We start from the raw sequence: 12,916 nt of genomic DNA on the forward strand, positions 1-12,916 counted from the left end.
GCAAAAAAAGCAAACCTTTGAATGCAAGATTCCTTTACACAAACTGAAATATTTAAGACCCTTTTTGTTTTAATTCTGATGACTACAATTTACAGCTTAAATTCTGTACCTCAAAATATTAGAAGATTCCAATAAAATTATGCATTACTGACATTTTATAGAAACTCAGCAAAGAAGTTCAGACAGCACTGGCTCAGGCAAATAAAGTGGCAGAAGAGACGATATCAGGCATGAGGACAGTGCGAAGTTTTGCAAATGAAGATGAAGAGTGCGACTTGTATCACAGCAAGCTGCAGGAGATGTTCAGCCTTAACAAAAAGCAAGCGCTTGCCTACACCTGCTTTATGTGGTCCAGCTATGTAGGTATCCTCACACAACATTCAGTTATACAATATCATTCTTTTTGCTAACCATTTCTTTCTGTTGAAATTATTGAGGCATCTGATGTACATTTGCCGATCTCTCTTAACGCGAGCTTTTTCTTCTTTTCAAATGTCCATCTGTTTTCAGATCACTGAGTTCGGCTTATATATAACAATTCTTTTTTACGGAGGTCACCTGGTAGTGACCAATCAAATGACTGGAGGGACCCTTATTTCCTTTATCATTTATGAGCTGGAGCTCGGAGAGGCCCTGGAGGTTTGTTTGGTTTTGCTTTAATGTGCATTTGTGTGTCATAGTGTGACTCCTAAAATGATGACTCTCAAGAGACTCGCTCGGTCTTATCTTGCAGAATATATCATCAGTGTACACGGGTCTGATGCAGGGTGTTGGTGCTGCAGAGAAAGTGTTTGAATATATTGACAGGAAACCTGATCATTCTCTTGATGGCCAAGAAGCGCCTGAGACATTTGAAGGGCAGGTGGAATTTAAAAATGTGACATTTGCCTATCCAACACGACCAGAGATGGAAATATTGAAGGTAATGTTTTTTATATTTTATGACAAAAAAAAATTGTAAGAATGTAGCTAAACCCACATTTTGTTTCCAGAATGTGTCCTTCAGTCTTCGTCCAGGGCAAATAACTGCACTGGTAGGGCCCTCTGGTGGTGGCAAGAGCTCATGTGTGTGTTTGCTAGAGAACTTCTATGCCCCTCAGCAGGGCCAGGTGCTGGTGGATGGCCGACCTGCTAACACCTACCAGCACAAATATTATCACTCTAAGGTGTGATTTTCTCATCTCAATTAATCTCTGATATTGTCTGTAACTTTTTTCACCTGTAAAGTGTTCTTTTGCTTCATACAGTTTGTAGTAAATTGTATGACCTTAAGAGGGCAGGAGTGGCTGTATGTACCGTATGTAATCTTCTATGTAATTGTGCTTGTGTTTGTTTTGTTTTGTTTTGTTTTAGGTTGCATTAGTATTTGTTTTGTTTTGTTTTAGGTTGCACTAGTGGGTCAGGAACCTGTTTTGTTTGGCCGCACTGTTCAGATGAACATCTCCTATGGTTTGCCTGAAGCTTCCATGGAGGCTGTGATCAGATCTGCCATTAATGCCAATGTGCATGACTTCATAACTGGCCTCCCAAAAGGCTATGACACTGGTTAGTTAATTTTTCAGCAGATGTTAACTGTACAACACAGTGATAACACAGTGATATATTGCAGTGTTTGTAAATTTCTTAGTGTCTCCATTAACTTTTTGCTATACAGTATATACAGGGTTTCCGCGGGGTTGTAAAAAGTAGTAAAAGGTAGTAAATTAAATTATGCCAAATTAAGGCCAGTAAAAAGTAGTAAGCGTCATCTGACGAGGTAGTAAATTTTCGATTGCATTTTGTAATGTTATGATGCCTGGAAATTAGTTCAAATCACCTGCATATCTGGGCAAATAATCAAAGATCTTTCATCTCTGGGATGTGATCAAAGCCTGAAGTGGAGCCAAATCACGTTCCTCTCTCCGCTGTAAGCGTTCTGTAATCACTACGGACCGGATCCACTCCGGGTTTTCTGACTGTATCACGTTAAGCTGAGGTAAAACTTTTTCAGCTAGCATGGTCAAACTTATAATGCAGGAAGGCTCCGATGTTTTGAAGATCGATAAAGGTGTAAAAGACGATTGACTTGGCTTAGCGAAATAATGAAGATTGGCAAGCCTTTCAGTTCGTGGGATAAGAAAACCAAACAGGTAATTGCGTGTCTTTGCACAGTTAAGTATGACTAACGTAAGGGGTCCTGTATTTTGGGGGTAAATGATTTCTCACGTTACTGATCATCCGCGGCACGCTTTTACATGCTATGCTGATATAGCCAGTGGCTGGTACAACGGGTTTGTTTAACTCGTGGGTAAACTTCATGTGGATCCACAAGAACCAAGAGGCAGATGACATCCAAATCCTGTGAGAGCGATTGACGAGGAATCATAAGAGGAGACTGCTTCCGAAATGCTCTCGCGGGACTTTGATGTCATCCACCTGTCGGTTCTTGCAGTTGCATTTGCGTGTGGTCACAAAAACGTAACATTTGTACATATATTTAAGCACAGCAGTTTAAAAACAGGTGATTTTAAGCCATTCAAACACAAACAACAAGGCGTCCGCAGTTTCTGTGTCAGAAGAGCATGCAAGCCGCGCATTCGATTCTCATTGAGCATGTGTTGTACGTATTTTTGCCGCTTTATTGGCCTTAAATAACACATATGCCTCAAAAATCCCGTCTTTGCAAATATCCTCATATAAACACGACCATTTAGGTCTTAGGAGAAAGTAAACAGCAGAAACATTGCGCATAAACTAGCAGATCAGCGCCGCCTCTATTGTAACATAATATTTTGTTGAGAAATGTGCAGTCATTCAATTAACAACATTCACTATGGTTACAGACATCCTGTGCGAATTCTACACGAGTTTGACTCGAGTTACTCGTTCAGGGTTTATATTCATACATAACGTTACTGTATTAGAGCTGTGACTGTAAACTGTTGTGTGAACAGAACAGACCCTGGATTATTTGTTTATGTTTACTGAATAATATGATATTAAAAAGTTGTATTTGTTTACATTAGTAAATGCATTATATAACAAACAAACAATGAAAAATATAGAGTATATAAGCATTAATTAATTCTTGTTTATGTCATTACAGTAATTGACGGTGGTTCATGGTGCATTCACTAATGTTAACAGTTTCAACTTTGATTAAAAAATTATTAGTAAATGCTAAAATAAATACATTTACAATGAATAAATAATTAATAAAACAATCATTAAAGGTGGTGATATTCATGTTTTCTTTTTATATAGTGAGTTATTTAGCTGTTTCGCCTTAATCTGAAATGCCCTGCAAACTACAGCTACCTATATGCCACATGAGACTTCAATATGGAATTTATGGCAAAAAAATCTCCCCTTAAAATGCTATCGGTCTCGCCTACATAAAGTGTTAGGTAAAGGAATATGACTTGGCCTGAAAAATATTTCAGTCAGAAGAATTTTTTCACTTTAATTCTTTTTTGTATGTTATATATGTCAAAATCTGTGTAAATAATAGAAAGGTCGCTGATTAACACTTGCAATTCAGTGTCGTGATGGTTTAAAAAAATATTCTGAAGGTAGTAAAAAAGGTAGTAAAAAGTAGTAAATTTAACTTAAGGATTTCTGTATAAACCCTGATATATTATCTAATTTTTCTGATTTAAATTCTCCTATGTTCTGCTTTTATATGTCTCTATTACAGAGGTCGGGGATAAAGGCACTCAGCTGTCTGGAGGCCAAAAGCAGAGAGTTGCTGTTGCTCGAGCACTCATCAGAAACCCTCGCATTCTCATTTTGGATGAAGCCACCAGTGCTCTTGATTCAGAAAGCGAATACATAGTAAGTTATGCATGTAGCATTCATATAATGTAGAATAAGAAGCATTTGGTATAACAATGAATATTAGCTCTTGCTTTATAAATTTATGTTATCCTTTTATTACAAAAATACATTGATTTTTTCATTGATTCAAAATTTTCATTACTTCAGAAAATACCAACATGCAATACTCATTTTAAGCTGTGGAGGCCGCCAGATCTTTTTTTAGATCGTTCATTCTTAACTTTTGATCATCTTTTATTTGTATGGTTTCTGTATTGTTCATCATTTATGTTACTGTTCACATTGAAAGGGCTGGACAGAAGATGTTGATGTTCTTGTATTTTTAATGGCAGGTGTCAAGAACATATACCACCACCTACTGTCTGCTTGCTTTTATAACTCTCATCTTCTGTTTCACATCATTTTACAATTTACTGATTGAAGCCTTGTTTGTTTACCATGTTGACCTTGATGTAGCGCAGGGGTGCTAACCTTTTTGTTAGCAATGACTTTCACAATGGATAAAACAATCTGGATGGCTACTTTTTTGATATAGTCTACTGAAAACTTTGTTTTACTTGTTGATTTAATTTAATTTTACTTGTTCATATGTTTTATCATTGTTTAAAATGTTAACAAGCATAAAGAAGCCAAGCTACAATAAAAATATAAATATGTAATAAATAAATATTAATAGAATGTGCTTTGGAGGCCAACTGCTGTAGCATTAGTAGAACGCGTTTTGATTGCAACCTTTTGACACCATGTATTGTGATGTAAAGAAAATGGCGTCCTTCGATTTTTTTAAGTTTATAAAACTATGACATTTTTACTTTTTTAAATTTTACATTCATATAGCCACTTCCAGTGTTATCTGTTAAGCCATGTGTTTATAGTCAGGGTACCCTTTAAGTGTGACCTTAAAATATATATATTGCATTGGCAACAAGTACTAGTGTTTGCTGTGAAGTTGTACATATGACAATAATTGAAACTTTAATTTGTGCTTTGTTTCAGGTTCAGCAAGCTTTGAATAACTTGATGCGTGAGCACACGGTTTTAGTGATAGCCCACCGGTTGAGCACAGTAGAGAAAGCGGACAACATCCTAGTGATTGACAAAGGTACTGTGGTGGAGCAGGGCCCTCATGCCGAACTCATGGCCAAAGGAGGCCTCTACTGCAAGCTTGTTCATAGACAGATTATGGGGGCTGAAATGGCGGTAGAGGATCTCAATCCACCCCCACCTGCACCACGGGCACTAAAAGAAGTGGATAAGGAAAGTGAAGATGACTGCAGTGACAAAGAGTTTGAAGCACGGTATTAAGAGGAGGTTGATAAATTCTTTATTTATTTTTTACTTGGAGGCTTTAACTGTAAACTGATTTTATACTGTGTGTTTGGACAATTACATAGTGTGCTTGTCACTAGACTGGGGTATTACAGTTTTTAAATAAAGCTTTAGGCAATAAGCATATGATATACTTGAAGTACTGTACATTTGTTTGTAAATGTAACTGTCCAAATAACTTATTTTGTTGTTAAGCCCAATTAAAGCAACAAAATGAAACTAAAACTACTTTTTTCCATTATCTTCTGTCTCTTAAATAAAAAACAGAATGTGTTGGTCTTCACTAAATAAATAAACTGAATCAACAGCACATAGTAGTTTGAACAAAGTTTTTTTTAACCAAAAGTTAAAGGGATCCTTCACCCAGAAATCTAATTATGTCATCATTTACTCACGCTCGTGTTGTTCTAAACCTGTATGAGTTTTTTACATCTTGAACACACAAAAGAAGTTACTTTGAAATATGATGGTAAGCACACAGTTGGCAGTTCCCCCCTACTTTTTTTTTAAGTATCAGATTTTTCTACTATAAAACTCAATGAGTACCATAAACTGCGCCTATTTGTCTTTTCCAGTAGAGACAGTCTCACAGTCCAGAATGTAGCTGAAGACAAGAAGAATAGCTTTGAATATAACAGATGTGCGCTGATTTGGCGAGTATTAGAAAGTACTGCTGGGTTCACTACATGTACAGACTCCAGGACTATGAAGTGGTCCAAAAGTGGGCATTGGTCACTTTATGCCCACACAGCTGGGCCTGAACTAAAATCAGTTCCTAGTGAAACTGGAACTTGGAAATATAGTATTTCAAAGACATAATGTAGCAATATGCAACACGTTTTTCAACTCTAAGCAAATGACTAAGATTTAGCTAGATTTATTTGATAATAAATAACTCATACTGCTCAGGTCAAGGGCGCACGTTATTGCAAAACTATGTGCAACTTCCCGTTTGCCTTGTAAAGTTTGTGCTAAGTGCAAGAATGCGGCCATGGATTGCAAATGACTTTACGATAAGAATGACCTCATCTTATTACAACTTGTTACATCATTTTGACAACCTGCCCACAAGTCGTTACATGTGTTGAAGTAGGTGTTGAAACCTATCTTTCACAAATGTGCTAGCTTATTCATTTATTCATGCATTTGGTAACATAACTTACAACTAAAGTACAAAATATTGCCCAAACGTATCGATTATTTAAACGAATTAAATAAAAAAGAAACACCTATAAGCAGACTGTACGTCCACACGCGTTATCCTCAAAATTAATGTTTATATTTTACCAACGTGAACAGAGCGTTGTCTGATTGGTCGGTTCTGACGAAGGCGGGGCTTCGGTACTGTATTTGTTTTTCTTCCTGAATCCTGTCATTGCGTGGCGGTAGAGCATAAAGTCAGTGAATGTTGGATGGGAGATATGAAACACTTTGACTGAGTTTTTGCTTTCGGGCTTGGGATGTTTTGGAAGGAAATAAGCTGATTAAACAATGAGGCGATTACTGCGTTTTAAAAATAGATATAGGCTATAGGAAAAATTGCGTTTTATTTTCCAGGAGTGCCGGGTTTAAGGTTACGCAGTCCATCGGATCAACGTGAAATAGGCAGCATGTTGACATATTCCTTCTTTTATTTAGACATTTTCTCCATATTTGACAGGCAGGTTTCATTCTGCCATATCATTATAGTGATAACCATATAGAAGCCACTTATACATAAGCTAGTAACGCATAGAAGTTTTAAAGGTGTTCAATTGTTTATCTTTCATATATGTAATTAATGCTTGATATGTACTTAGTCTGAATTTTGTAACATTTGCATAGTAGAGCAAGTTTTTACGGTAGCTTCATTGAACTTTTCAACCCGTGTTGGAAGATGAGGGTTGCAGTGATTATAAGTTGCAACCTGGTTTTCACTCTTGTGGACATTGTGGTCTCCACAGTCTTGTATGTCCATGGATCAGACCTTGATATATTTGCAGATGAATTAGAAGACTTTGATATACACAGCTCTACACTGGACCTGTGGGCAACGGTTCTCATACGGGCCAGTCTTATTTTTGGTGCCTGTATAGGTTTGTTCTTTAACAGGAGTGATGGCCCGCGAAGAGTATCAAACCTGGGCACGCTGGTTTCTCTTGTCTGCCTTACCAATATGACTTATGCTGTGGCCAAGATGTTGATTCTTTCTGAGGAGGGCAATCTAATGTATGATCCATGGTTCCAGAGTTTGTTCTCGTGGACTTGTTTATCAGCAATAGGCACCATGGTCTTATGGAATCAGCTGGCTCGGGCTACAAGTGTTGCATCTGATAGGAATGATGGCGAGGAGACGGAGAGATTAATGGATAGTGTTGACACAGAAGATGAGTACAGCGAGAAGAGCAAGAAGGCACAAAATGAAGAGTCCCATTCAGGGGCCACTATTGGCCGTCTGTTGTCGTACTGTAAGAAGGACTCTGCATTGCTGTCCGTTGCTTTTTTCTGTCTTCTCCTCTCTGCTGTGTGTAAGTTTTTTCCAAATGTCTTTTTTCAATGATATGACCTAAATGTTATCATAAATGACCTGAATATGTAAGTTCATAACTATTATAGGTATAACTAATCTATTACAGTATAAAAAAAATGCAGAAAGGTTTAAACAACTTGGTTTTGCAAGTTAATTCAGCGTTCTATTTTGAATAGCTGACATAACTTTATTAATTTTTTTTTATTAAAGTAGCATAAAATATATGTTAATTTGACAAAAATGTTGCATTATTTTTACAGTGTACCTTTATATTTCAATAGTGTTGCCTAGCCATTATTTTCAAGTTTTTTAGTGTATTATGGACCTCATTTTCAAAATTGGGCCCTGGATTTTTAGGATGTTAGATGATTAAAGGTAGATGTTAAATCAAATGAAACTGTTTTATATTATCAGCACACCAAGCTACAGTCTTTATTTTCAAGTCAAATGATACTATAAAACCATTAAATGATATTAACAAGAGAACTTGGGATTTCAACACCTAACGGTCTGAGTACTGTTAGATTGCACATCACTTCAGTGTTGTGCAGTATGTCTTGTGTATCCTGTGGTTGGTCTTATTACACCTTCAGGATGATATATCCCAATATACCATATAGTATGTACTGCAATTACACCATAAGATTGTTTAACATATTGTTCTTGCATCTTTTCATTAATATTCTTTTAATGCTTTTAATGTCATCTACCCCACAGGTGAATCATTTATACCGTTTTACACAGGGAGCGCAATAGATGGCATAGTTATCCATAAAAGCATGGATAGTTTTACCAAACCAATAGTTACTCTCACTGTGTTGGCTTTGATCAGGTGAGGCAATTTTGGGTTCTTAAAAGCATTGGTCTCAAGATTTTACAAGACTCTTAAGTGTCAATGTGATATTACATTCTGAAAACAAAACTAAATAAACCTTTGCGCTAAAACTGCATTGTGATTTTGCAAATGGAATTGTGGTGTTCACTCTCATGTTTATTTTATTTTATGTATATTAAAGGTCATCCTCTGATTGGGCCTTTTAACCTTTACTCACTTTTTGTAGCTCCATAGCTAGTGGGTTTCGTGGAGGAGTCTTCTCTTTAACATTTGCCCGGTTGAACATTCGCCTGCGAAACCTTCTTTTCAGATCACTACTGCACCAAGATATTGGTTTCTTTGATGCCAATCATACGGGTAATATTTATTTTTTTATCAATTATAATTAACATGAAACATGTCATGCTACTGTATATAATTCCTTACATTATACCATTTATATGGCATTTTCATACAAATAATACAAACACTGTTCTTTTTAACATTACTGTATCACAAAAGCAGACATGCAGGGCAGAAGATATAAATGATTCATGACGTCTCTCTGTCTTGCTTTACAGGTGATATTACCTCTAGACTTACATCAGACACTACTCAGGTGAGCGATCTCATCTCACAAAATGTGAACCTGTTCCTGCGGAGCTTCGTGAAGGCCCTGGGCATGTTCATATTCATGTTTGGGATGTCCTGGAAGTTGTCTCTAGTCACCATCTTGGGCTTCCCATACATCGGTGTCGTCTCTAAGCTTTACGGAGAATATTACAAGGCAAGTAATCCCACATCACAAAGCAGACAATAATTAGGGTTGGGGAGGAACGGATTACATGTAACAGGATTATGTAATCAGGATACAAAATCCGTTACAGTAACGGAAAAGACATACTAATCAGCTTACAGTTACATTTTGTAAAAAAAAATGGGAATACTTTCAGGATCACAATGTTTTTTTTAATGTACTTACTTTTACAAAAGATACTATACAATAACAATTTTGATGTTCAATAGAAACTAACCAAAGAAGTTCAGACAGCACTGGCTCAGGCAAATAAAGTGGCAGAAGAGACGATATCAGCCATGAGGACAGTGCGTAGTTTTGCAAATGAAGATCAAGAGTGCGACTCATACTACAGCAGGCTGCAGGAGATGTTCAGCCTTAACAAAAAGCAAGCTGTTGCCTACGCCTGCTTCATGTGGTCCAGCTATGTATGCATCCTCACACAACCTTTAGTTACAATGTCATTCTGTTAAAATTTCTGGGGCATCTGATGTACCTGTGCCGATCTTTTAACACCTGCTTTCACTTCTTTTCAAATTTCTATCTTTCTTCAGATCACTGAGTTGGGCTTACAAATAACAATCCTTTTTTACGGAGGTCACCTGGTAGTGACAAATCAAATGACTGGAGGGACCCTTATTTCCTTTATCATTTATGAGCTGGAGCTCGGAGAGGCCCTGGAGGTTTGTTGCTTTTGCTTTAATGTGCATTTGTGTGTCATAGTGTGACTCTTAAAATGATGAATCTCAAGAGACTCGCTGGTCTTATCTTGCAGAATATATCATCAGTGTACACGGGTCTGATGCAGGGTGTTGGTGCTGCAGAGAAAGTCTTTGAATATATTGACAGGAAACCTGATCATTCTCTTGATGGCCAAGAAGCGCCTGAGACATTTGAAGGGCAGGTGGAATTTAAAAATGTGACATTTGCCTATCCAACACGACCAGATATGGAAATATTGAAGGTAATGTTTTATATATTTTTTGATAAAAAATTGTAAGAATGTAGCTAAACCCACATTTTGTTTCCAGAATGTGTCCTTCAGTCTTCGTCCAGGGCAAATAACTGCACTGGTAGGGCCCTCTGGTGGTGGCAAGAGCTCATGTGTGTGTTTGCTGGAGAACTTCTATGCCCCTCAGCAGGGCCAGGTGCTGGTGGATGGCCGACCTGCTAACACCTACCAGCACAAATATTATCACTCTAAGGTGTGATCTCATCTCAGTTAATCTCTGATATTGTCTGTAACTTTTTTTCACTTGTACAGTGTTCTTTTGCTTCATACAGTTTGTAGTAAATTGTATGACCGTAAGAGGGCAGTAGTGGCTGTATGTACCGTATGTAATCTTCTATGTAATCGTGGTTGTGTTTGTTTTGTTTTGTTTTAGGTTGCATTAGTGGGTCAGGAACCTGTTTTGTTTGCCCGCACTGTTCAGATGAACATCTCCTATGGTTTGCCAGAAGCTTCCCTGGAATGCGTCATCAGATCTGCCATTAATGCCAATGCGCATGACTTCATAATTGGCCTCTCAAACGGCTATGACACTGGTTAGTTAATTTTTCAGCAGGTGTTAACTGTACAACACAATGATATTTTGCAGTATTTGTTTGATTGCTTAGTATCTCTATTATATTAACTTTGCATAACATCTTTTCCTCTATTTGATATTCATATGATGGATTGATAAAGATACAATATAATTACTTTAACATAAAATTATATTTTATATGTAATATAGTATATATTATATAATTTTTCTCATTTAAATTCTCCTATGTTCTGCTTTTACATGTATCTTGTCTCTGTTACAGGGGTTGGGGAGAAAGGCACTCAGCTGTCTGGAGGCCAAAAGCAGAGAGTTGCTGTTGCTCGAGCACTCATCAGAAACCCTCGCATTCTCATTCTGGATGAAGCCACCAGTGCTCTTGATTCAGAAAGCGAATACATAGTAAGATATACATAAGAAGCATTAATATAACAGTAAATATTAGCTCTAAGGCACACACTAGCTAGAAATTATTGATTTTAGACAGCAAAAACATTCACATTTGATAAACTTTGTTTGAGTTTCTGCTTTAATTGTACTTTTAATGATATTTTTGAACTTATAGGGACCTTGCGTTACTACTTACCTTTTTTAAATACTTATTATTCTAATTAAAGGGTACCTCAACTATGAATACTTGTATGCTTTATTACATTATGTTTGTCTTCTACTACTAAAATACATTGATAAAAATATATTAAAATTTTTCATTACTTAGTTTAAACAATCCCAACATATAAAACTAATTTTAGGTTGTGAAGGCCGCCATTATGTTTAGCTCATAGTGCATTCTGGGTCGATTACATGTAATGGATGTAAATGTAGTCGAAATACTACTACAGTAAATAGTGTGGTTTCTACTAGATACATTTTTAAAGTTTCACTCCCAACCTTTTTACCTGTCAGATCGTCTTTATTTTGATCATCTTTATTTGCGTTTCCTGTATTCATAATTATTTATTTTACTCTCCGCTTCACATTGAAAGGGCTGGACAGAAGATGTTGATGTTTTTGAATTTTTAATGGCATACAGGTTTAAAGACCACATAGCGCCACCTATTGTCTGTGTGCATTTATAACTCTCATCTTCTATTTCACATAATTTTGACCTTTTGTTGTCATATACTGTGATGTAAACAAAATGGCAGCCTCCAAATGAGAACAGTTTATAAAACTATGACATCTGTACTGTTTTGTTTTTTTTACTTTTTACATTAATATAGCCAATCCCAGTGTAAACATGTTAATGATACATATGTTTATAGTCAGGCTACCCTTTAAGTGTGCCCTTGAAATATACACTAGTCAACATTTGAAGTGGATCAAAACCTTTCCTAAAAGTTGTCCTAAAACCAATACCCAATACCCTTTCATGTCTTAGGACAACTTTGATGAACGTTTTTGATCCACTTCAAATGTTGACTAGTATATATTGCATTGTACGTTTCACTATTAAAACTTTAATTTGTGCTTTGTTTCAGGTTCAGCAAGCTTTGAATAACTTGATGCGTGAGCACACGGTTTTAGTGATAGCCCACAGGTTGAGCACAGTAGAGAGAGCGGACAACATCCTAGTGATTGACAAAGGTACTGTGGTGGAGCAGGGCCCTCATGCCGAACTCATGGCCAAAGGAGGCCTCTACTGCAAGCTTGTTCATAGACAGATTATGGGGGCTGAAATGGAGGTAGAGGATCTCAATCCACCCCCACCTGCACCACGGGCACTAAAAGAAGTGGATAAGGAAAGTGAAGATGACTGCAGTGACAAAGAATATGAAGCACGATATTAGAGGAGGTTGATAAATGTTTTATTTATTTTTTTATTTGGAGGCTTTAACTGTAAACTGATATTTTATACTGTGTGTTTGGAAACTTACATAGTGTGCTTGTCAAAGAATATGTTTACTAGACTGGGATATTACAGTTCTTGAATAAAGCACTTGATATACTTGAAGTACTGTACATTTGTTTGCAAATGTAACTGTCCAAATAACTTATTCTGTTATTAAGCCTAATTAAAGAAACAAAATTAATTGAATTTAAAATTCAGTTTTCTTTCGTCTCTCAAGTAAAAACAGAATGTGTTGGTCTTCACTGAAAAACTTACC

The 12,916-nt window shown here is 36.6% G+C and overlaps 1 protein-coding gene across 1 annotated transcript; it reads left to right on the forward strand.

Moving 5' to 3' along the window:
• Window positions 1-186: 186 nt before the first annotated feature.
• LOC135732188 (ABC-type oligopeptide transporter ABCB9-like) lies at window positions 187-12,828 on the forward strand. Its single transcript, XM_065250083.2, has 18 exons — window positions 187-359; window positions 511-639; window positions 734-922; window positions 993-1,166; window positions 1,386-1,545; window positions 3,677-3,813; window positions 4,813-5,114; window positions 6,970-7,652; window positions 8,372-8,486; window positions 8,716-8,846; window positions 9,050-9,255; window positions 9,495-9,692; window positions 9,819-9,947; window positions 10,040-10,228; window positions 10,296-10,469; window positions 10,650-10,809; window positions 11,074-11,210; window positions 12,290-12,828. The coding sequence occupies exons 1-18, from the start codon at window positions 231-233 to the stop codon at window positions 12,596-12,598; spliced, it is 3,651 nt and encodes a 1,216-aa protein (XP_065106155.1). The 5' UTR covers window positions 187-230; the 3' UTR covers window positions 12,599-12,828.
• The last annotated feature ends 88 nt before the right edge of the window (window positions 12,829-12,916 follow it).

This window comes from Paramisgurnus dabryanus, chromosome 5 (assembly GCF_030506205.2).
Source record: "Paramisgurnus dabryanus chromosome 5, PD_genome_1.1, whole genome shotgun sequence".
In the NCBI taxonomy this organism is placed as follows: domain Eukaryota; kingdom Metazoa; phylum Chordata; class Actinopteri; order Cypriniformes; family Cobitidae; genus Paramisgurnus; species Paramisgurnus dabryanus.

Excerpts from the sequence above, each read along its gene's own strand:
- LOC135732188 (XM_065250083.2), top strand. The coding sequence starts at position 231 with ATGAGGACAGTGCGAAGTTTTGCAAATGAAGATGAAGAGTGCGACTTG. Across the intron at positions 360-510 it reads GCTTTATGTGGTCCAGCTAT|ATCACTGAGTTCGGCTTATA; the intron begins GTAGGTATCCTC and ends ATCTGTTTTCAG. Across the intron at positions 8,847-9,049 it reads CTTTGATGCCAATCATACGG|GTGATATTACCTCTAGACTT; the intron begins GTAATATTTATT and ends CTTGCTTTACAG.